General features: G+C 40.4%; 1 protein-coding gene across 2 annotated transcripts in view; it reads right to left on the bottom strand.

The window, feature by feature from the left end:
* Zzef1 (zinc finger ZZ-type and EF-hand domain containing 1) overlaps positions 1-26,055 on the bottom strand; it is a 124,165-nt gene that overhangs the window by 30,164 nt on the left and 67,946 nt on the right. For both annotated transcript variants that reach the window (XR_012438782.1, XM_074047157.1), the window contains exons 26-38: positions 25,655-25,895; positions 21,922-22,001; positions 19,734-19,827; positions 18,302-18,764; positions 16,775-16,939; positions 13,986-14,105; positions 12,209-12,370; positions 10,070-10,199; positions 8,708-8,846; positions 7,048-7,213; positions 6,008-6,270; positions 4,877-5,046; positions 1,269-1,419 (exon numbers count right to left, since the gene is read on the bottom strand). Coding sequence is in view for 1 of the 2 variants with exons in the window: in XM_074047157.1 (XP_073903258.1) it covers positions 1,269-1,419; positions 4,877-5,046; positions 6,008-6,270; positions 7,048-7,213; positions 8,708-8,846; positions 10,070-10,199; positions 12,209-12,370; positions 13,986-14,105; positions 16,775-16,939; positions 18,302-18,764; positions 19,734-19,827; positions 21,922-22,001; positions 25,655-25,895 (2,344 nt within the window). In the remaining variant the exon portion in view is untranslated. The remainder of the gene's footprint in view (positions 1-1,268; positions 1,420-4,876; positions 5,047-6,007; positions 6,271-7,047; positions 7,214-8,707; positions 8,847-10,069; positions 10,200-12,208; positions 12,371-13,985; positions 14,106-16,774; positions 16,940-18,301; positions 18,765-19,733; positions 19,828-21,921; positions 22,002-25,654; positions 25,896-26,055) is intronic.

Genomic DNA, 26,055 nt, shown 5'->3' with positions numbered 1-26,055 from the left:
TCTCTAGCATTTAAAATCACCTTTTTAAACCCTTGTTCCTTCCTATTATTGCTTATACACTCTCTTCAACAAAATTAGAGATAAGGGCAAAATAGTTTCTGCTGGGTATTGAGGGGGTGGGGGGGAGAGGAAGGGGGCAGAGTGGGGGGTAAGGGAGGGGGTGGGGCAGGGGGGAGAAATGACCCAAGCCTTGTATGCTCATAGGAATAATAAAACAATAAAAAAATAAATTAATTAACAACAACAACAAAAAAAATCACCTTTTTAACAATTCTGTATACTTGTATTTAACATTTATCGCCTTCTGATTTTTGCCTCTTTTAGTCATGTATCTCAAGCACCCAGCAATGTCTCTGGAACATGGAGGCACACGACAGTTGCTGCCTGAACTAGAATGCTGTTCTTCAGGGGAAAATCACTCTAGTGGACTTTGAAGACTAGGACTGATGTGGAGTGTCAGTCCTTTCTGAAAGCTGACTCCACAGGTAGGGCACAATGCCAAGTGCTCCCTCCCACCTCCAGCACAGAGCAGCCCACCTCCCAGGACTGCCACAAGGAGGCTGAGGCTTGCTCTTAGTCTCATCAGCCTGTAGCACCTTCTTCAGGTGCTGCACCTCTCCTCCATCCTCTAAAACCCCAGCTCTGATGGTACCACTGCTTGCCAGGCTGAGAGGATGGAACTTCCCAGGCAATCAGCTGGGGCCCTGGCAGCACAGTCCCATAGCAGCTCTCTGTTTCATCTTCCAGTGCTCTGCTCCTGTGTTGTTCTGGGGCCTTGGCTCATGGTGCTCTTTCTGCCCTGAATGCAGGTCCTAGCACATTCAAGATCTCTCACATTTCTCCCTTTCTCTGGTTTTATGTGGATACAATCTGTTCTAGAGAAAGACCAATCATGGTTAACATCCTCTTCCCCTTCTCTGGGCAGAATCTCATTCCACCTCAAGTGACAGTTACTGTACCTTTGTCTTAAACCCTCCTGTACGGTGAGCTCCAGGAGGGCAGGAACCAAATGCCTGCCTGCCTGGATCAGTCCCTATTTCATCCTAGGGTCTAGCATGGCACATAGAAGACACTTACTAAATACAGGGAATAAATAAGGCAGGAAAGTAGTCAAAGACAAGGAAAGATGACTTTCAAAGTGCTATCAGCTCCATCTGAACAGAACAGAGAAAACTTGGTTGCTAGACAATTTCAAATTGAGTACAAAAAATAGTCCAGCACGTGTGTACTTTAAGAAGAGATCAAGGTGATGGTCAAATATTCTTTACCTGATATCCCAGGAGGCGTGTGAGCATCTGCAGATACATCTGGAATTTGGGTCTGACATGAAGGATCCTTCATTAGTAAGAGACCTTCATCTGCCTTCTTTCTTTCCTTGTAATCCAAAGGTCTGATTTCCTTGTCTACAGCTTTCTTTCCCTAAAAACAAGATAGTGAATATAAGAGAACAAAGGTTTCTTACAATGAAAGTTTATTCTATTTATAATATAATTTCAGCTAGTCTTGATAAACTAAAAAAGTTTTGAATTCCATTAGAAACATGTCACTCATTTCTTTTTTTTTTTTTTTTTTTCAGTACTGGGGTTTGAACTCAGGGTCTACATCTTGAGTCATTCCACCAGCCCTTTTATGTGATGGGTTTTTTCAAGATAGGGTCTCATGAGCAATTTTGCCCAGGCTGGCTTCGAACTGCAATCCTCCTGATCTCTGCCTCCTGAGTAGCTAGGATTACAGGCAGGAGTCATCAGCACCTGGCTAATGTCACTCATTTCTTATGATAAATTTATACTCTGAGATAGTGGAGTCATATTTCCCCAAACATCCTCCAAATGCCCTTCTGTCAGAGCCTGTAGTCACATAAGCAATGGCCTTCTTCCAAATTTACTTAGCTTCCAGAAGCTGAGTGTGGAAAGTCCTTCCCTTGGTTAAAAGACAAAGTTGTCAATTTCCTTCTAGTATACTATAGGGACCATTTTTGATGTACTTTCTTTTTTAGGAGAAAAAAATATTTACAATTAGAATAAAATTTTACATGTAATTATCTTTGATATTATTATGAAGATAAGACTACATCAAATCTAAAGCTTATAAATATGGTCAGGTGCAGCTGCTTTATTGATGTAGAAATGGGCATTCTTGGACTATGGGACAGAGTTGTGTGCTGTGTATTTTTTCACTCCTAGTTTTCTATGGAAGCTTTGCTAACATGGTAGGTGTTGACAAATCTAATCAGCCATCACTTGATCACACAAAACCAGAAACTATTCCTCAATAACATATACACACCCTCTCTACCATGTTCTAGCATTCTTTTCCAGTTGCTCTGTATTCTAACCAATCAAACAAGAACACCTCTGATGTCCTTACATCCCATTTGGCTCTCACTAGAGCTGAAAGACTTTTCTGGATTAGAAGCCTCAGGGTGAGCTGCCCCTTGGATAAAATTGTAGCCCTCGGCCTGCATTTCCCTGATGCTCGGCCTACACTCCTGGGACCTTAGGGTGCTTCTTCCCTGTGGTCACACAGGCTTACAGGTAGAATCTAGGCAGTGTGGAGTGAAGACAGCTCAGCTCCCAGTCTTCAAAGGCCAAACCTGACTTTTGCAGCCAAAGGTGAAGTGAAGTGTTACACAACATCAAACGCTCAGGGGAAGGTACTATTCCTTTCCATTGGCAGCTAACTTATCCTCCTCTCTTTGGATACCTGGACATCAGCTCTACCCCCTAGAGAAAAAGGGGGTTCTAAGATGGGATGAGACTGGGACAGCTACTTGTCTTGTTAAAAGTATACCCTCTGAGCTGGGTGGTGTATATTTGTAATCCCAGAGTTCGAGAGGTAGAGGCAGGAGGATTGTCAGTTTGAGGCCAAACTGGACTACATAGTGAGTCTGAGGCCAGTCCGGGCTATGCAGTGAGACCCTGACTCAAAAAAAAAAAGTGAATCCTCTAAAAAGACCTCAGCTACTATATTCCCCATACCCTGTGGCACTCTGAAGACAGTATAATTCTAAAATTCGGGTGAATAACGTTGAACAATTTGAAACTTTTTTTTTTTTTGGTGGTATTGGAGCAGGAGCTCTACCACTTGAGCTACATCCCCACTATTGAATAACTTGAATATTAATCTTTTCTGTTGTCATAGGACTACAAAGGGGCGTGATGATTATACCCATGGCACTCAAGGACCTCATTATTGGCCTGAGGCTGTGGTAGGCAGAATCCTCTGAATGATGCCACTGGTTAAGGTTGGCTTCTCAGTTGTTTAAAGCAAAAAGTGTCACTGGGAGTAGGGAGGGCAGATATAGCTAACAGGACCTGGGATTGGCTAGAAGCACGTAAAAATTCAAAATCAAGTAACTGTCAGCTATGTTGGAACACACCTGCAATCCCAGCACCCAGGAGGTGCTGAACACAGGAGGATTATGAGTTCGAGGCCAGCCTGGGGTACACAGTGAGACCTTGTGTCAAAAACAAACAAATAAAAACAAGTGATTTGTACATAAAGTCCCAAAGGAAGATGGTTCTTAGGGTCATCTTAGTGATGACTCTTGAAAGTGTGGCTGTGCTAAAAGACTAAGAGACTGAACCAAAGGAAGGATATCTTAGGTGTGCTCAGCTGTTAGTGGGAAGGGTACCCAAATGATAGGGGTAGCTCAAGAAGAAAATTAATGCCTTTGGGCCATCTTAGAAAAAGTCTTACTTCAATCCTCAAGTAGGGGAAGCCCAAAACAAAGCTGAAACACCTTGCAATAACAGAAATTAAGAAAGTGTTCAAAGAATAATTGTGACATATCAAAAGGACACAAAGGCCAGCTGGAAGGATTTGCCATTGGCCAAACACAGAACAATCTGAACATGCATTAAGATAAATAATGGAGAGATTTTAATCCCTGAGTCCACTGTGATGTAAGCAAATGAATAAATGGACAGGTACATAAGATGCTAAGAGCTGAGTGACAAAGATATCCCCAGGCACAGAGATGAGGGCAGCTGATTTAGTCTATCTCCCCTGATCACATTCTCCCTTCTCTACATAACCCACGGAGGTTAAAGAGCTGCCAAGATCAGGGATTTGTGGCCCCAGTGTCAGCAGCTCAGAGACTGGCTGGGAGATCACATGGCTGATTTCTGCTGCTCTCTGGTAAAATGAAGCTAACAGGAATTTTCACACTCTGTCAGTCATCTTTGCTTGTCTTCCTCTACATAATAATGGGAACCAACACCCGGGAATCCTTGAATTAGTGACTGCATGAGGCAGAGGACAGAAACCTCAGTGGTTCCTGGGGCAAAGGCAGGGATGTGGATGACATGGACTCAAGCTTTGGAGGCAGTATCACAGAAGAAATCCTGTGCTTTTCCACCAAAAAAAAATTAAATTATCTTTTTTATTTTATATTCACAAAACAATCTTTAAGTGTCACTATCACAGGTTATACCTTGCCCAGAAAGGCTTTTTGTTTCTACAACTACATGTAAACTTGGCATCTACTTATTAAACGATAAGATTTTGGTATCACGTATTTGTTAACTGAACATAAAAAGAGCTACATGTATACAGTGTTCAGTAAGGGCTAGGAACTAACTTCTTAAATTGCATAATCTTGTTCACTCCTTATAAAATCCATCAGGAGGCAGGTAATGGAAGTAGTTTGCACTGACATGGAACTTACCACGTAACTCCTTACAACAACCCTTGTTACAGACGTTATTTCATCCCCATTTTACAAATGGGAAAATGAGGCAGAGACTGTGGCAACATGCCCGAGGTCTGACAGCCTGGTGGAGGGTCTGCACCCTTAGCCTCTCTGCTGTGCTTTCCCATGTGAATGGCTCCCCAATCAAACTGTGACTCTGCATAGTAAAGAAGTACTATTTACGTGGCAGTGTACTACTGGCCCAGCCTCTGCTGGCTGCTCAGCGAGTTGGATGGCTTTCTTCTCTAGCTGCTTCTCTGATGTTGGCATGGGCACTGTGACTGGCAGGGTCTGGTGTTCTGGGGTAGAGTCACCATCTGGCAATATACCAAGAAGAGCTAAAGCTTTAAGACCTACAGGGGAAGAAAACAAGAGAATGGTTAAAAGTTACAAGGGTTATCTCTGATAAGTACCACAAAGACAGATAGCTGAAGACTACACTAACCACCCCAAGAACTCCCAACAGCAACATCCTGGCTGTCTACTCTATTAAAGCTGGACAGCAAAGGGCCATCTGCTCTTTGCTAACAACAGAACATGCAACAGGGTCATCTGTCTCCAAACTATAAATGTTACACTTGTACAGTAGCACCACAAAATGAGATTCCTGAATCCCCACTGGCAGGGAGATATAAAGATTTCTCAGACACCTTGGTGATATCTACCTGCTATCTAGAACAGGTCTGATTCCCTGATGTTAACTAGAATAAAAAGTCCATCTGAGAGACATTAAATGTCTCAGAAGTTTAACATTCAAGTTATTTTCTCCCTAGCTCTCCTCAGAGAAAGTCATAATCACCTAGTTAAAACTATCCTTCCTTCCTTCCACTCACCCACACAGGATCTTGCTACATGGCCCAGGCTGGCCTCAAATTTATGATCCTACTGCTTCAGCCTCCCAAATGCTGGGATTATAGTTGTGTACCACTCCACTCAGCAAAACGATTTTACTTTTATAGATAGCTCTCATCTAGCATACAATTGCGTGGAAATAAATTCATAATCCAAGTTAAAAAAAAAGTCTGGTTTTCCTCAGCAAAGTTCATTAGATTCAATTACTAAATACTTTATCCACAGACTTCAAGACTTTTAGTTATTAATAGCTTCTTACATCATCATGTAAATATTTTGAGAAATTAAATGTCACTTTATGCCAACAGTCTCTCAAGTGAACCTGGAATTTAAGTTCTAGGCCAAGGCAAGCCTCTGTTGTGGGTCACCAGACTCTCCCTGAGCTTGGCTTCCACCTGAGCTTTGCCTCCACCTGCAGCTGGGGGCTGGTCCTAGTGTCTGTGTACCAGAAAGAACAGTCACCTTTGCCCTGGTGAGCTTTCATCAGACAGTCTCCGACGAGCTGCATGCACTGGCTCCGCAGGGTGGCAGCACTGCTGCGGGCCTGGGGATTGACCTTCTCCCCATCGATGTCATCTGTGCTGGCCACGTGGGCACTATAGAGAGCCAGGGCAGCAAAGAGCAGCCAGGAATAATTGTGGATGTAGGGCTGGATGAGCCTCTGCCGATCACTGATCCGGATGGTTACCATGGGGTGGGCTGTGATGCTGTGGGTAGGCAAATGACTGCAAAGGCAAGACATTTTTATAAGAATTTGTGAGATTCCAAAAAGGAGCCTTGGGCCTCAGGGGAGTTCAGACTTGGTTACTACTGGGTATTAGTCCCCTCTAGGATATGGCTATTGAAATTTTAAAGAGAGGTGTGGGTCAGCTCCCCCCAAAATGAACAAACACAAATACTGGACATACCATTTCAGGATTTTACAACCCCTACAAAATTGGCTATGTGGCAATAGTGTTTTGGTAATTTAAGCTTATGCCCATAATTTTTAGAGCTAGATATAAAGCACACAGGAAAGAAATGATTTAATATCTGATTAAACATTTGCTTTAAAATACTTTAAAAAGCTCTGCATGGTGGTACATGCCTATAATTCCAGCACTCAGAAGGCTGAGGTGGGAGGATTTCGAGCTCAAGGCCAGCCTAGGCTACATAGCAAGATACAAAACAAACAAAAAAAACTTAAAGAAAAAGAAACAACAGGAATAAACTAAGTACATATAACAAAATCTTCCTAATTGTTCTACTTGCATAATGTACATATAAGGATTCATTGTACTAGTCTCTCTACTTCTGGATATGTTTGAAATTTTTTACAATGAAAACCATTTAAAAAAAAAAATAGGAAGGCTGGAGGTACAGCTCAGTTGTAGAGTATTTGCCTAGCATGTGTGAAGCCTTGGGTTCAATCTCAGCACAGCAAAAAAAAGCAAGAAACTCCCTTTAAGTGAAGAAATACATCAAGAAAAGGCCCATGTGGCTATGAAGCATCTGAAACATACCCATAGGAATACTTCTTTGCTGCATAGCATCCATAGCAAAGATCAAAGTCATCGCAAACATTGCAATTCATTCTCCGGCCTATGATCAAACCCTGGCAATGGTCACAGGTAAATTCCATGTTGACCATTTCATGATCATCTCCATGGCCCTCAGGCTTTACTCCACCTGGACAAAATACAGCAGTGTGAGGTGAATAGGGCAGAGAGATCTAAGAGGTACTAACAAACTGATCCCCACACCAGAGTTGTTTCCCATTTATTGTTCAGGAAGGCAGGAGCCAAAGGCACAGCCCTAGTGATCCTGAGCAGTATATGAATGACAGTCTCAGCCCAGAGCTCCTTGGCAATGATACCATGAACTGACCCCCTTCTTCACTGTCACAGCAGGATCAAATAACTTATCAATTCCCATCATGACTTCTGTTTGGCAGACACAAGCCACAGCCAATTTGAGAGTTGTCCCCTGTAACCCTCCTCTGACAAATATTAAGCAGTGGTTGGTACTTCTGTCAACAAGTGCTAAGGAGTGATCAGGGCTCTGCCATGTCTTTTTCACTCTAGATGAAAAACACTTTATAACAGCAGAGGGAGAAGGACCAGTGAGCCAGACTGCTCTGGCCTCCTCACTCTACATTCAGGAGGTCCCAAGCTCTCACATGGACCCTAACTTAATACCTCAAATCTGACCACTTCTGTTCCCATTGCCACAAATCTGATCCTGGTTCCAACACCCTTGTGACTATAGCGACTGCTTTACTTCTTAAAGCCTGACACAGGCAGGCTGTCTTCCTAGATCATAGCTCTGATTTTGTTAATATCCTAGCTGAAAAACCTTCCCCACTGTCTATAGACTCTTCAAATTCCTTAACCTATCATCTTGGGGTCCTATAATCCGGGTCCCGCTTGTCTTAATCCATCACTAAGTTGAACAGACACTCAAATGTGTTTATCTCAACTCACTGTAGGAGCTCAACTCTGTTCCTGGGCTTGCTCTGCCCTTTAGGGACAGTCTCCAGTGCATGCTTCGCATCATCCAGTTCTAACTTTCTTCAAAGACCAGTTCTCATCCTACCTCCTCCATAAGCCTTCCCTGAAGTAGTGCTGCTATACATTCATATTTTCCCAGAAATAGTCTATACTACTCATTTATAATTCAGCACATGCACTCATGTATGGGATATGTTTGGTCTCCCTGCTAGATTACAAGTGCTTCCAGGGTAGGAGCTGTGTTTTCTACTTCTGTGCCATGCAAACAAGAAACCCTTCAATGTTCACTGCTATTGATGTTCTTTGTCTCAGCACCTACAAGTTAAAAGTATTAAATAATTTTTGAAGTTTACTTTTTTGTATGTATTTTGCTATTTGCAAACAGTGCCTGATTCAGAAGCAAAAACTATTTCCTGAAAACTCAACCAAGTTCATTGGTCCTGAGTATTTATCAAGTGCCTGCCCAGCACCATGAGAGACAGGAAGATGTCAGATAAGATCAATGAAGTGGATCACTGAGTTGGGAAGATAAGGGTTTTTACTTGCCAAGGAGTCAGAGAAGACCACTGGGCAGTGTTTTTATTTAGTACGAGAGTTTTAAAAGATGGCAAGACACAGAAAATAGAAACAATTATTACTTTTAGGTATAACATGGTCAGTCCATGAAATTTACCTAGAAAGCAAGTTTTGCAGAGATCCATGTCACTGCACTGCAAACACCGGTAGCGATGCCAGGGGGCAATCTCATCACACCCATCACAAGAGATGTCCACATTTAGCAGATCACAGTAGCGAGCGATGAACATGTGCATCTATAAGGTGAAATGATCAAAATTAATCAACAGACTTTCTGATGTAGCCACTATTCATTAATCAATTCATTCACTCAACAGGTGCTTAAGATATCCAGGCATGCCAGGTACAGTAGTTCACACTTGTAATTCCAGCTACTTAGGAGTTAGAGATTGGGAGGATTGTGGTTAAAGGTAAGCATGGGCAAAAGTTAGTGAGACCCCATCTCAACAAAAAGGCTGGGCATGTTAGTACACACCTATCATCCCAGCTATGTGGAAATTAGAAAGGTTAAACCATAGGGGCCTCAAACTCTACTCTAAGGAGTTAATGACTGTTTTTAAATCAAAGAGTAATGGGATTAGATTTGACTGTTCCGAAGGTTCCTCTGCTGGCTGAACAAAGAAGGGATTGAAGGGAGTAAGATGAGAGTCAAGGAGTCTGAGCATGACAGAGTGGGTCCTAAGTATGATGGGAAAGGTGGGCAGACTTGAGAGGTATAAGGAGGCAGGGCAAGGAGGTGTGGTGACTGACTTGATATGGGGGTGAGGGAAAGGGGCAGAAGAGCAGCACCTAAGTGTTTGGTGGGTGCTTGGCTGGGTAATAGTAGTGCTCACAGACACTGACACTGCAGGACGAGCACTGCTTTCTGGCACTTAAAAACTTCAAAAACTATGTGGGGCACACCTGCAATCCTAGCACTTGGGAGGCTAAAGCAGGAGGAGTGCAGGTTCAAGAGCAGCATGAGCTAAATAGCAAGACCCTGTCTCAAAAAAAAAAAACAAAAACCCAAAACTAACCAACCAAACAACAACAAATGAAAATAAAACAAAAACTAAAAAGAATAAAGATCCTGTGGAGAGGAAGGGCAGTGATTCACAAGTGAGGGATGGTGTTACTGGAAATTACTTGGGGGCTACCTGAAATTATCTTTAGGACCCGGACACAAGGGAACTAAGTCAGTAAGTCACCATACAGAAATAGAAGTCCTAGAGAAAAGCTGCCAAGTCACCTGAGCACTACAGAGGCTTCCAGTCAGGTATTACCATATAAGAGAGGAGTCACAGGCTCAGCTGGTGTGCTCCAGCCAAGCATCACGAAGGCATTATGTGAACAAAGTGGCTAGCACACAGTAGGCACTTAATATGTCTCTCAGGAGACAGTGTGCCAGTATACTCTAGCATATTTTCCTCTCCAAAACTCCTCACAAGTCACCCAGATTACTCTAGTTGGGAGGTCTTACTTTCCTCTGCTTCTCTGGATCCTCCTGGGCTATTTTTTCATACCAGGCCTCAAACATGCCATCTTGACACTCATCCATCCATTCTGAATTCTGCTTGGCATCAGCAAGCTCATCTTCTTCACTCCACTGGCTGAAAGAACAGAACAAAAGAAAAACATGCCTATCTTGATACCCAAGGAGAATGCTGGTTAGCAGACACTATGCCCCTTCTGTCTAATAGATTGGACATTTCTAAGAGGAAAAGGTCCATTGCTTTTTAAACCAGGATTTGTCAGCTGTTCAATGGATATGTGCCAATAAAGAGGGAGAACTCCTTTCCTGAGTAGACTATACTGGGTGAGGTAAGCCTACCATGTTCCAGGTACTGGGGTCAAATACAATGATTAAAAAAAAAAAAGTGTGATGGGGCATGCTCAGAACATCCTAGTGGAACCGTTACGAGGAGAGTCAGGAGGCCCTGAGACTTCAGCTCTACTGCCAATTGTTGTAAGTCCTTGATATATGATAGTTGGCCCTCTATTTCTGTGTGCTCCATGGGTTTTGCATCCCTGGATTCAACGAACATGGGATCAAAAATATTAAAAAAAATTAATTGCATCTGTGTTGTACAGATTTTTTGTCATCATTCCCTAAATAATACAGTGCAACAACTATTTACACAGCATTTACACTGCATCAGGTATTGTAAGTACTGAAGATGTGATTTAAAGTATATGGGACAATGTGCATAAGTTAAAGCAGACACTGATATGTAAGGGACTTGAGAAAATGCAGATTTTGGAATTTATGAAAGGTCCTGGAACCAATCCACTAAGTGATGATTATACTTAGCCCTAGACCTATTTCCTCATTTTAAATACAAGGGCTTGGACTGGTGGAGTGGTTCAAATGATAGAGTGACTACCAATCAAATACAAGGGCTCACATAGACAATCTCATGGACTCCTTATAGATGCAAAATCATACATGTCCGTAATCTCAATTTACTCTTTGTTTCAACAACCAGAACTTTAAACACAAAAGGATTCTCTTGATAGCAAGTTCAAAGTATTTTCCAACAAATACATACTCATTCATTCGTTCGTTCATTCATTCATGCATACCAACAAAATGATTTTTGGTCTACTCTTCCTTAAAACTGGACTAATGCGGTGAGGGATGGTGTAAAGGCTCCCTCCCACCATGGAGGACTGTGTCATGCAGGTGCAGACAAAGTTTGAAACAATGGGCAGACTGATAGATGAAGAACCAGAACGCTAATGGCTGACCATCAGCACTCCCACGTTGTGTCCCCTCTCTCTGCCATCAGTGCCCTGTAATAGCATAGCAAGGGCTAAGGGCAGTTAAATAAGGAGACTGCTTTAATTCTATCCCTCTTCCCCAGAATATCTCCTCTGAGTGAAAATTGTTCCAGTGTGGCCCCACTCATGTACATATTTGCTCTTAACTTTTTCCTCTTAATGGCTGCTTTTCTTCTCCCATTCTTTTCTTTCTACACACACAAGTGGCTAATGGTAAGTAGACTTGAGCTAAGTAGAGACATGCTGGCCAAAATGCAATGAAAAGATATTTTGCATATTATTTTTTTCTTATAACCTAAGTCCTTATAATGGACATGTATTTTTGGAGGTACTGGGGTTTGAACTCAGAGCCTCATGATTGCTAGGCAGGCACTCTACCACTTGAGTAACTCCGCCAGCCCCCTAAGTCCTTATAAAGTGTAGGAGATTACAGTGGCTAACACCACATACAGGTGTAACAAAAAAACATAGAAAAAGGACTCTTCAATTCTCAAGCTACCAGGATCTCCAAAAATGCAGAGGATCCTCATCCTCCAAGTTCACAACATAACCGCTACCAATTTATATAGCACCACCATGTGCCAGAAACAGTTCTTAATACTTAAGAGATATAACTCATGCATTCTCGAGACAAACCTCGGAAGCAGGTACTGTTATTATCTCAGCTGTAAAGATGAGGGTAACTGAAGCAGCAGAGTCACCCAGATCACATGTGGCAAAGCTTGGATGTATCAGACAGACTCTAGTCTAGCTCAGAGCCCTTGCTCTCAAGACTCTTGATATTGACAATATTCCATCGTCTACTCTAAGAACTGGGGGTGCAGGACTGCATTCTTACCTTATCACACTGTCATGGACACTGATATTTTCTTGTGACATTTTCATGAGGAGATCTGGTAACTGAATATCAACAAAGAAGGTGAGATCACTGGGTTCCCAGCCCATATCCAAAAGATGAAGCAGGGCTGTCTGAATGCAAGATAAGGCAGGCAGCAGAGATCTAAAAAGACCACAAATGTGACAGTTATCAAAGCTGCCCATTGGTAACAGACAACAGGGACAGTGCAAGTTGAAAACCTTTTTTTATAATGGGGAAACAGAAATTCTCATATTCCATAAAAACATTCTGCAAACCTTAAGCAAAAGAACTCTGAGAGGTGTAAGGTAAGGTCTACCATGCCAGGACCACTGCAGGTACACCTTATAGTACAGGACTGAGCAGTAAAAAGCCACCTACCAGTAAATGGCAAGATCAGAACTAGCCCTAAACTAACCAAGGTTATGCAATTTAAATTTACAGAAGAGTGATTTAAGGTTTATGTCTAAAGGACTTACTAAGGACAAAATTAAAAATTTGGAGGCTACTTAAAAAGCTAGACATTGATCTACCATTTGATCCAGCAATACCACTCTTGGGGATATACCCAAAAGACTGTGACACAGGTTACTCCAGAGGCACCTGCACACCCATGTTTATTACGGTACTATTCACAATAGCCAAGTTTTGGAAACAGCCAAGATGCCCCAACACTGACGAATGGATTAAGAAAATGTGGTACCTATACACAATGGAATTTTATGCAGCCATGAAGAAGAACGAAATGTTATCATTTGCTGGTAAATGGATGGAATTGGAGAACATCATTCTGAGTGAGGTTAGCCTGGCCCAAAAGACCAAAAATCGTATGTTCTCCCTCATAAGTGGACATTAGATCAAGGGCAAACACAACAAGGGGATTGGACTTTGAGCACATGATAAAAGCGAGAGCACACAAGGGAGAGGTGAGGATAGGTAAGACACCTAAAAAATTAGCTAGCATTTGTTGCCCTTAACTCAGAGAAACTAAAGCAGATACCTTAAAAGCAACTGAGGCCAATAGGAAAAGGGGACCAGGAACTAGAGAAAAGGTTAGATCAAAAAGAATTAACCTAGAAGGTAACACCCACGCACAGGAAATCAATGTGAGTCAATGCCCTGTATAGCTATCCTTATCTCAACCAGCAAAAACCCTTGTTCCTTCCTATTATTGCTTATACTCTCTCTACAACAAAATTAGAAATAAGGGCAAAATAGTTTCTGCTGGGTATTGAGGGGGTGGGGGGGAGAGGGAGGGGGCGGAGTGGGTGGTAAGGGAGGGGGTGGGGGCAGGGGGGTGAAATGACCCAAGCCTTGTATGCACATATGAATAATAAAAGAAAAAAAATAAATACAAGGAAAAAAAATTAAACTAAAGTTTTAATTTTTTTGGTGGCATTGTGGTTTGAACTCAGGACCATATGCTTGCTAGGCAGGCACTCTACCACTTGAGCCATACCTCCAGCCTGCTGTACTGAAGTTTCAAAACTGCACATAGTATATCAAAAACTAAAAATTAGTATATAGATTCTTAGATAAACCAAACCCCCATCCATGATGCACACATCAGACAGAAAAAGAGACTAGGAGAAAACATACTAGTAAGCTAACAATAGTGATTACCTCTAAATGGTAAGATTAGTGGATAATTTTATTTGACCCTGTGTACTTTTCCTGTATTTTCAACAATTAACATACATTTCATTTATAAACAGAAAAAAAACCTTTTTCCCCTAGAAATTTAAAAGTAATCCAGTACCTGTCATTCATGCTACTAAATCCTTTAATTGCTTTGACCAAAAACAGAACAAGTTGATAGTAGGTGCCTCGAATTTCTTTGTGCAGATCAGCACCGCAGCCTTCCAAATGTCCAAAGTAACTAGAAACAGAGGAAATCACTGAGTTAATTGTCAGGATAACTTTTAAACAATCTTTTTTCCTTACACAAAAGAACCAGGAAGCAGCAAATTGAACAAAGTACCCAGAAACAAGTATGATGACTTTTGATAGTAATGAACACACAGCAGCTGAATGCAGTTGATGGGCCTGAAAGAAGTATGGATATGACAACTATTCATCTTTCTCTCTGAACAGAGGACTACCCAAGCTGCCCCCCTTGCTTGAGTGCCAGATACTGTTATGCAGTTTTCACAAATTACCTCATTTAGTTGTCTCCACTCAATCATACCCACCATTTTGTCTCCCTTCATTGATAACTTTAGTAACAAGCTCTCTGTTACTTTTTTTCTGTTTTTGTTTTCCCTTTTTTTCTTTCTTGGCTTTTCTACCCTGATCACTATCACCTTGGTGACTTCAACATGCATGAGAATAATGATTTTTTCCCTTTCATTACTTAATCATCCAGCTTGATGATCATTTTCTTGAGTTTCTCATCAAATGACGGCTGACTTCAGGGCATGCTACTCTGCCCACAACCTCTATTCTGCCCTCCTACTGTGGACTCCCACACAGTCTCTTCTTCAGTTCTAATGAGTCCCAGTCCAGGAGACGACAACATGTTCACCATCTACTCCAGCCACACTTTTTCTCTCTGCTCCCGTCGCCTTGGATTCCATGGTCCTTCACCATACTCACATCTTAGCAAACACCAACTCCTTGGCCTCTTACTGTCTCTATATACTTGCCTGAGGAAACTTGTATTAGAACACTTGAATGTATCTGGAGGAAACACTATAGAACCAAGCTGACTAGTGCCACTTTAAATTCACAGCCACAATTCTTCATTTTTTTTTTGGTGGTACTGGGGTTTGCACTCAGGACCTCATGCATGCTAGGCAGGCACTCTACTATTTGAGCGCACTCCACCAGTCCCCCACAGCCACAATTCTTAAATAAGTACTTGAATAGTTAGGCAATTTAGTAGACTGGCTTTCTCAATTTTTATTACTTTTTAAAGACTTCTTTATATTCTTCTGAACCTTCATTTTTTCACTAATAATTTTTCTCAGTATTTTATTTTAAAAAATGGAAATGATCACACAGGAATTTCCTCATCTTTGCACCAGTCTACCAACCATTTTGAATCTGCACTGTCCTGTTTCTTTCTGCTACCACAGTCTCTTTGATCTAAAAGACCAACTTTTACTCTCTACTTACACAGATTCTACTGCAAACTATCCCCTTGCCATCTAAGTCCATGTTGCCCTCATTACTGATTCATTTCTACCAGCATTTTAAAGTACTCCAGTACATCTTACAAACCTCAGGTATACAGCTCGGGGTATAGTTTATGGTACAGCATGTGCTTAGCAAGAGCAAGGCCCTGGGTTAAATACCCAGAACTATAAAACAAAAACCCTCAGTAGCCCCAGATCCCCTTCTAATTATTGCCCCATATTTCTGTTCCCCTTTAAGGCCAAATTCCTTGAACTGTCATAGTCTATTTTATCATCCCCATTTCCTTTCAACACAGTCCAAGTGGGCTTTGGCTGCACGGTTTCACCAAGACTATTGCCAAATCTAGTGTATTTCCCTCAAGCTCTCACATCAGCATTTGACTCAACTGGCCATTTTTTTTTCCTTTTATTCATATGTGTATACAATGTTTGGGTCACTTCTCCCCCTGATTCTACCACTAAAATATATCCTGAATGTCATCCATCTCCAGGACTCTCTAGTCTGAACCATCACCATCCTTGCTGGCACTACTCCAACAGTCTCCTAACTGCTTTTCCTACATCCACCCTTTTCCAAAGTAACCAGTGGTATCTTTCACTAATATAAACCAAAATATGCTCCTCCTAGACTTCAAAATCTCCAGTGGTTTCCCATATGCAATTCAGCACAAATAAAATCCAAACACCTTGTGGTTGGTAAGGGTCCTGCCTAACTTTTCAACCTTGTCTCATCTCATTTTACCCTCTCACTCAGCCAAGCTGGCTTTCTTTCTGTTCCTTGGGCTAATTCCCTACCCTAGAGCCTCTGCACTGTTTCTTCTGCCTTTAGTACTCTTTCTATCCTCCATCTTAGCTGATCATTCACTTCCTGGTTTATGTGCCATCTCCTCAGCCCACTTTCACTGATCTCTCAAACTACATTAAATCATTATCTGGTATTTCTTCATTTTTAAAAAATGCTCTCTCTTGCTCTTAAAGAGAATGTAAGCTCTATTAGAAAAGGGACCTTGTCTGCCTTGTCCACTGCTGTATATATAACACTTAGAACAGTACTTGGCATAGTAATAAGGGTTAGAACCACCTTGAGAAGCACTTAGATTAATGTCATTATTGTAAGTGAGCATCACAGTTCACAGCTTCTAGGAGTCAAATGATAACGTGGGTACATAAGGAATATAATTCTCACTGTCCGGTAAAAGAAAGCTGATAAAGTCATCAGGAGGGATAAACGTATTCCTGATAGTTACTAAAAGGATATAACCTATTTTCCTGGGATAAAAGAATGAATTCACCAAAAATGTAAACTGTATCCTACAAGGAAATGATGGAATTATCAATTCAAGAAGACAATTTCTATTTCTTTAAAATGACCACTGCTTGTTTTCCTTGCAGATTTGTCATTTGTACTTACTTGGTAAAATCTTTCTGGCAGGTCAAAAGTTCCAACAGGAAAAGTATATATGGTGGATGGAAGCAGTGAGGCTGTCCAAGGGATTCCATACAATACTGAATCACCCTCAGGACTTCAAGGATGCTCTGAGCTTGGGCTTTCTTCAAGGAAACAACCTTCACAACACTGGAGAAGAATTCAGGACAGGAACACCCAGAAAACTAAGCTGGAACAGGAGAAAAAACCTACCCCCATCCCAAGTTCTGAAGCCATAAGAAGGAAAAGAAAGTACTCTTATGAGGCATTAGAAATATTACACAGGGAGAACATTGATATCTATTGGCTACTTCTAGTCATTACTCAGCAATAGAAATCAGTGTGTACCCACAGTGAATAGGGCTAACAACTCATTTTTAAAAACTAAATAATTAAAAAGGAACTTTGGTATTTTTACTTCTTGTAGATAGACAAAGCCTTAATTTTTAGGACAGGAATTTCCTCACTAATAAAAAGCATACTATACTTTCAGAGGTGTAGGCACATGGATAAATAGTTTTTGTCAGAAAATACCAAATCCTAAATTTCTTCCAGGGTTAAAGTAAAACAAAAAAAAAAATTTTTTTTTTGGTGGTACTGGGGTTTGAACTCAGGTCCTACTTGCTAGGCAAGGTACTCTACCACTTGAGCCACTCTGTCAACCCTCTGTGTGTGTGTGTGCACGTGTGCATGTGTGCATGTGTGTGTGTGTGTGTGTGTGTGTGTGTGTGTGACATTTTTGAGATAAAGTCTCATGAATTATTTGCTTGGGTTGGCTTCGAACTGTGAACCATCCTTCTGATCTCTCCTAGGATTACAGGAGTGAGCCTACTGGTGCCCAGCTTAAATAAGACAACTTTTTAAGTGGCAGCTACCCAAAGAAATGCTCTTTAAAAAAAAAACCCAACAATACATTACTGAGATATATTTTATCTGCAGTAAAATGTATGAAGCTTAGGTGAAAAATACTTTTTCAAGGGAAAAAACACCCAATTTTTTTTATCTTGATCTTCATCTATCTTGAATATTATCCGTTCTCTGTGTGTGTATGTGTGCGCGTGTGTATGTGTGCACGCGTGTGTGTGTGTGTGTGTGTGTGTGTGTGTGGTATAGGAGTTTGAACTCAGGGCCCTGTGATTGCTAGGCAAATACTCTACCGCTTGAGCCAAATCCTTAGCTCTTTCTGCCTCTTAGTTATTTTTCAGGTAGGGTCTTGAGTTTTTTGCCTGGGCTGATCTGTACTGTGATCCTTCCACATAGCTAGGATTACGAATGCATGCCACCATGTCCACCTTTATTGGTTGAGATGGGGGTCTCACTAACTTTTTGCCCATGTGTGCCTCAAACTATGATCCTCTAGATCTCTACCTCCTGAGTAGCTGAGATTTACAGATATGAGCCACTGTGCCCAGCCTTATTTGTTCATTTTTAATATTAAACTTCAAGACTTTGACTAGACTGGGTACCTATAGCTTGAAAAGATGAAGTGCTAGAAGTAAATGATTAACTCACCTCTCATGTGAGAGTGACTGATCTTTAATAAAGTCCATAGCATCCTTTAGCACCGGGTATTTCTCTTTTACTGTGGGCACTGGTCTGGCCTCTTCCATGGATCTGAAAGAGAGCAGTCGGAGTCGCCCTCGGGTGAAGGGCGGCCGCCGATTTGGTGTGGATGGTGAGGAGGGCTCGTCTGCTGTGGGCGCTTCTGCAGAGGGAGGGCCACCACTTGGTTGCAGCTTTGGCTGGACCTCACAGCCAGGACTCTTGTCTCCCACAGCCAGGGGTGCTGCTTCTGTGGGAAATGCTGAGGCTTGGAAATGCTCTTCTACCACAGAGCTTGTCCTCTGGCGCCTGTCCAGTGGCTGGAGATGATCAGTTTCACTGGCAGTCACTAACTTCTCACAGTTTTCTTTTGTACTTTTGCCCATGGGCAAAAATTTTAATAACAGAAGACTTTTCTGAATACATTCTTTTGCTAAATGCAAAAAAAACAGGAATGGTAATGAGAAAATGTCAAAATCAATTTTATAGACTACTTTCAGAGAGAAAATAAACTGCCTTCCCAAATACTTGTGATACGCACATCAACTGACAGAACAGAATCAAACATAAGTCTTATATAAAATCAAGATCTTGCTAAGACACTTTTTTGGGGGGGCAGTACTGAGGTTGAACTCAGGACCTTGAGCTTGCTAGGCAGGCATGCTACCACTCTAGCCCCTCTGCCAGCCCTTTTTGTGTTGGTTATTTTTGAGATAGGATCTTGCTTTATTCCTAGGCCAGTTTGGACCATGATCCTCCGATATGTAGCTGGGATGACAGGCACATGCCACTATGCCCAGATTGGGTTCTCTTGAATTTAGGCCCTGAACTGCGATCTTCCTGATCTCTGTTTCCCAAGTAGCTAGCTAGGATTATAGGCTGGAGCCAATGTACCTGGCCATGTAAGTATACTTTAAAAAAAGTTTTATTAAAATAAGCATATTGCGTATACATAGAGAACAGTATAAGAACTGCTTCATGTACATAGCACTATTTTATCTGTAAAAACTTCAGCCTACTTTGCTAAAATAAAAAGGACTTTAAAAAATATAACCACAATACCATTTTCAAAAATTAATAACGATTCTTTGATTTCTGACCACTTATTCAATGTAAGCACACAAACAACTTAACAAGATGTAGCTCAAGAAGCACTTGATGACTCCTAAGAGAAGTCATTAGGAAAGATGCTCCACTTGGAACATGTTAATAAACAATTACTCCTCTTTGGCATTTCCTCCATTTGAGGTATGTCCTTAGAAATGATATTCAGCAGCTTTGTTACTTTTCATAGATCAACACAGCCTTAACTAGGAAAACCTAGAGGGCACGGAGCTGATTCTCTAGGATTTGAAAGGAAACCTGATGGCCCAGTGACCACAGCTGGTGTCAGCACACTCACCTAGGCTCTCTGGGTTCACCTCTGCAGCTTCTGAACTGAGTTTTTCTTCTGCCTCATTCCCCAGGCTCATCAGGGACTTTTGCTTCATCTCTAACTGTGGGAAGGATTTGAGCCACATAATTAAGCTGTTCAGCCAGGGCAGCAAGGGCAGCCACAGCAAACTGCTTCAAAAGAACCTGGCATTGAGATCATGGAGGTCTTCATAGCTATTGACCAGCTGCTCAGGACATGAGGCTGAGCTGTTTTTGTTTATCCTTTGAAGCTATCTAACGACATATCTGAAAAACAACCTTTTTTTTCAAGTGCAAGGTATTTGGGAGGAGTTTGTATTCATGACTTTATTATGTTACAAAACCTAGAACACTGGTGCCAAAGGGTCCTTTCTCTAAAGCTCACAAGTACAAACAAAGCACTTGAGGTCTAGAGAAATGGAAATGAGGGGATACCTCTCAGGGATGCTGAGACTCCAGGCAGAGAAGGTGCTGTGAGGACCACTGCAGGCAATGGTTACAGCATGGGCCATAATGCTGATTTCCCAGGCAGAAGGTACATGTGATGTACAAGAGGCCAAAGTCTTAAAGAAAAGTGTGGTATCTTGTCTATTTGTTGTAGTCTGTCCTAGGCTGACCCGAAGCATTATCTACAGCATGCCCCTCAGTTGACAAACACTTTTTACCTAAACTGTCTATATGGCTGACTCAGACACATTTTTCCTTTAAACCATGATAGAGCACATGGTTTCTCTATCAGCACACTGATTCTCCTACCATTTATTTTTACTTTTTTGTGGTGCTGGAGATGAACCAAGGGCCTTGAACATGTAGGCAAGCACTCTACTACTGACCTACACACCCAGCTGATTCTCTTCCTACAATTCTGATGATGATGACTTTTAGTTTCTTCTGAGATATCTTGTTCACTTTGATCTCTATCTATTCAGTATATTTCAGGCACCAACTATATTCTAGTCACTGTGGATTTTGTCCAACACTCTCTATTCCTGAATAAACACATATTCTTTAAAAAAGAACTATTACGAATGATATAAAGTTAGTCTTACCTCTGTCTTGACATTTTTGTGAAGCACCAGCCACTTAGATTATTTCATTCATTGAATTTTCTAGCTAGATATCTCAGATAACAGGTCCTAAGCTGAACTTCCCAGATCCAAGACCACTTTTCCTGTCCTTGCCAATATATCTACTACCTACCAAGTAACCCACCAGAAAGCTGGGACTATCCTAAATTCCTCCTTCCTGTTCACCACTCACATCCATCCATCACTAAGTCATATGGATTATTTTACCTCAGTTGCAAAAGCCATCCTATTTAACTAATGCAATTAGTCTTTGGCTTTCAATGTCATTATCCATTCTCTACCCAATTATCTAAAGAATTTTTTCTCAATTAAGAGACAGTAAATATATAAAGAATAAAGAATACTATAGGTACTCATCTCCATGTCTAGGAAACAAAAACAATTCTCCTGAATTTAGTGTTTATCATTTCCATGCATTTGTATAATTTTACTACTCATTTACATATATAACATATATGTTTTGTTTGTAACATGTACATTTGATTTTAAAACCTTATATAAGATTATAATATGTATGCATCTTTTGCAATTTGCTTTTTTCTTCCTCACTATAAAATCTCTTGAGAGTCATCCTTGCTGACATATGTAGCTCTATTTCATTCACTTTTATTGTAATCTTACATTATTATTACACTGTAATATAATATTATATAATAATATAAAATTTCTTGTCCTTTCTCCTGCCAGTGGGCATTTGGTTCTCCAGGTTACTGCTATCATAACCACAGCAGAAAACAATTTTCTAGTATGTCAGAGGTCTTTTCTGGCCCTGAAACTGTCAATGAATTCCCAGTATCTAAAGCAGCAACTTTTTTCTCTGGGTATGTTCAGTGCTATGGAGTGACCTTTGGGGTTTCTGAAAGACAAAAGAAGGGCTCAGTTGTACCCTGCTTACTCTGAGCATTTTTAACACCAAATTATGACTCCCAGGGCTTTAGTTATTTTATATCTATTCTTGACAGTGAAGTTCAATTTAAAAAAAAATCCTAAGATTATATTCTTGAGAAGAGAGTTACTTACCTTAATTCCATGATATCATAGTGGGAAAACCTAAAGTATATCAAAATCACATGGGAAGGAAAATCTTACCATCCATATTCGAATCCCATCTGCCAGGGAATACACCTGTGCAAACTCTTCACTCAGGGCCATCTTGCCCCCACTGTTTACTAGGGAAAGGAGAGAGGAAGAGATTACATTCAGTTAACACAATTCATGACTTCAGTATTAAAACAAAGTATCCTCTGAATCTTCTGAAGTACAGAAAAAGTCCTCCTGACACACACAGATTGGGATGGCAGGAGAGCCTTGAGAGAAAATCATTGATTAAGCAACAAATACCTGGATGGGTTTCCTGTGTCAGTTCAATTTTGTTCAAACTAATAATTTCTGAAATGAAGGTACTCTTAATATTAAAAAAACATAAAAACTACTAAAAGTAAATTTTTTAAAATATTAAAACTGAATTAAAAAAATCTTTGACATAGGAAATAGTTAACGGTATATTAAATAAGAAAGCACATTATGAAACAGTATAAACAAAACAATCTCATTTTAAGAGCATATATATATATATATATTTACACACACATATATATATATTAAAAATATGGATAGATATATATACATGTATGAATATAGATAAAGGCCGCGTGGGCATGCAAGAAAATGTTGAGAGGTGTTCTCTAAGTGGTAAGATTGCAGTTCATAATTACTTTAAGCTTTTCTTTACTTTGCTAAGTCTATACAACAATGGGTATTATTTTTATAACTAGAAAAATAATCCCAAGCATGTTTTTTAAAAAGACTTATGAAGTCTGCTCCTTCTCTTCATTCAAAGACCAAAATATTATAATCTAGAATAGGGTAGAACTCTCTGTTGCATTAGTGTATAGTGCAGTCGATATTTTCTGAAAGCCTAGAATGGGCCAGGATCTACACTAGGCACTGGGAATACAATGCTACTGGGAACACAATGCTGAGAAAAAGACATAGCCCTTGTCCTCATGTAGGTTACACACTAGTTGAAAAATACCTCTCTTGCTCTCTCTCTGCTTCCTGGCTGCCACAAGATGAGCAGTTTTTCTCCACCATGATGTTTCTGCCTTGCACAAGTCTAAAGTAAGCAAGGGACTCAACTGATTCAGAGTGAAACCTCTGATACCTATAAGACCCTCATCAGAAGCCGAACAAATGCATGCTTATTAACTTCTCAGCCTCTGGAACCATGAGCCAAAATAAACTTCTATTCTTTATAAATCACCCAGTCTTAGTATTCTGTTATGGCAACAGAAAATAGATTAAGAAAGAGTTCCAGCTTCAGTTTCAGAAAGCCACATATAAGGTCTATACTGATCCTGATAGATGAGTCGGAAATCTGAAGTGGCATATCACGTGCCTTTGTAAGAAAAGTTGACTACAGTGTTTTAAATCATAAAGACATTTGTGTTCACTTAACACTGGCCTTCTGAACCTTTTTATACTATCGAAGTCTGATGAAGTTAAGAACTTTTTTTGGAAAAAAAAAGACAATTTTAAGTGAAAATGAAATACATACAATTGCAAAACAAATTATACTGAAATAGTCACTTATAAATTAAAAATAAACTTATGATATAGTAGATACATACTTTTGATTAACTTACTAAATAATAAAAGCTAGTAGCTAGTAGCAGGATTAACAGTAACTTTGAGTAGAAATATGAATGTTAACAAGGACTCAGAAGGAAGAGAAGAACACGGTAGAGAAAAACTGGTTATCACAAGCAGACTGTTAGTAAAAATGGGAATGTTAGTGACATTTCTGGTGAGGACTCAGAAGGAAATAAGAACATGGTTTTGGAAACTAGAGGAAAGAGAATTCTGTCCATATAGTTCCAGAAAGGTCATCTGAATTGCATCCTACATTTCTATGGAAAATAAAGCTTGTAAGGGGCAAGCTTGGTCACTTGGCTGAGACTATTTCCTAACAAAGTGTTGAAGGTACATCATGGTTTCTTCTTGCTGCTTTCAGTAAAAGGGGGAGTACATATAACAGGCAAGGTGAGGAAATAATTGTCAAGGAAAAAGGGAACCAAGGACTTGATGACATGGGAAATTCTCAGCTTATCCAGATGCTGGAAAAGGCCATCAAAAATACTAAAATCAGATCTGCGTCAGGAAAACATGGTCAGAAGAGAAAGTCAAGGGTCTATTTAATCTTTTGCTAATGCCTCAGAAAGATCAAAAAGTCAAGATATTCAGACACACAAAAAGTTTTTTTAAGAGATTAAATGTGTCATTAGTGGATCCCCTCACCCATCACAGGAGAAGCCTGGAAGAAAGATGGAATTATCCAAGAAATATCTATGGAAAAGCCTCTTGTTTAATGGAAGGAAGTCCCATGACATACACAGGAGATCCACCAGGTTTTTTAGAATTTTCTAACAGCAGAAATACTTCCAGACTAGGCTGGCAGTCCAAGGATGAAATGAAAGAAGACTGTCAGAACCTCAGCTCTTCCTGTCAGCTGTCAGGAAATAAGGTGATAAAACTACTCAGCTGCAAAAGAAGGATTCTTAGGGTATAACCACAAACTCACAGAACACAGTCATAATCATTAGGCCTTGGAACCTAATGTTTTCCTAGATGTTCTCAGTTTCTAACCCTCTACTGAAAAGTTTTATGACTACCCTCTCCCCGACCAAGTAACAATGTGAATTACTTCACAACCCCCTAATTCCTCAGTGGAGATATACTCTTCCATATGACATTTGTTTCCACTCAAGTCTCAGTGTAGGGGACTGGAGGTGTGGCTCAAGTGGTATAGCACCTGCTTTGCAAGTACAAAGCCCTGAGTTCAAACCCCAGTACCACCAAAAAAAAAAAAAAAAAGGTGAAATCTCAGTGTAGTTTTATTTGAGTGGCTTTTTTAAAGGAGATAAGATGTGATGAGCAATCAAGATGTTTACACAATCAGTAAACAGCCTTCAATGAGATACCTAAGGACTGAGCGGAATAGATTATAGTGATCAAAATGTCAATTGTAACACTAACATAAGCAACAGTCAATCACCCACTCTAATGGAAGGAAGCATCTATTCTTGCTTATTTCATCTTCACAGGAAAGAATAAATAGGCCAAAGTGCTTGGGAAAACCCATACCTCATCATTAGGTAGGGCTTCCAAATGCTTTTCCTGAATAAGTATCTGAATAGAGAAACTCTCCCTCCTTGTGGGTCCTGTTAGACTGTAGGCTACAGATGCACATATCACGCAGATGGTACCCCTGGGGGACATAAGGAAATGAAGTGGTGTGGCTAGCCACAAAGAAGAAGAGTGAGATGAAACCACAAAGCTGCAAGTCCAAAGATAACATACATCTTCCTCATTCTACATGTGTTATTAGCACATTCAATAACATAAACATCGGTGGTTTTCATCAGAATTTCTTAGATTCTTAGAGCCACTCAACGCTAAATTAATTTTACAAATGAGGAAATGGAAGTGCAGAAAGGTTGTCTGGCTAACCTAAAGCTGCACAACTTCTGAGTCTCTGAACTAGGACTACCATCCAAGTTAACAGTTTTCTTTCAATTACATTTCTTGATAGTTTCTTATGAGAATTCTGGATAAGACACAGTATCTGCTAATTCTTCAAGTCAAAGCTATGTGCCAAACATTACAATGTGTTAACTACAAATTGGCCCTGAAGTTTTTGACTTGCAAAATAGAGTAACTTGTAGAAATATGTTAATATTTTTAAATCTTCACTTAAGATAGGCCTTCTTAAACCTTAGCAATCAGCCTTCAGATTAAACATATTCCCTATAATATAAGTTACCATATTTTTGCAGCTTCTCATATAAATCTGGAGTGCGATACACCAGAGCAGCAAAGGTGGCGTTCACAGCTTGATCAATAGTGGAACCAGCAACTATATCTGTCTTTGGGGCCTGTTTTCTACATGCCTGTATAAATCCTTTGAAAAGTTCAGAATTTGGCCCACAGAAGTCCTGAGCAGGCTCTGACTGGGCAAAATCAAGGAGAAAATGGCGGCAGGGATCATCAGGGATGTTCTTAACCTGGGAACAAGAAAAAAAAATCATATTTAATATAGTCATTCAAAAAAAAATTTACTGAGTACCTACTAGGTCAAAGTGGAATTATAAAACATAGTGCATACTCTCAGTAAGTTAAAATTTATTTTAGGGAGACCAGACAGGTGTATGGGTTAAAAAAGGT

Source organism: Castor canadensis, chromosome 11, assembly GCF_047511655.1.
Source record: "Castor canadensis chromosome 11, mCasCan1.hap1v2, whole genome shotgun sequence".
In the NCBI taxonomy this organism is placed as follows: domain Eukaryota; kingdom Metazoa; phylum Chordata; class Mammalia; order Rodentia; family Castoridae; genus Castor; species Castor canadensis.
The sequence above is the reverse complement of the archived record's forward strand: the minus strand, read 5'-3'. Positions and strand labels throughout refer to the sequence as shown.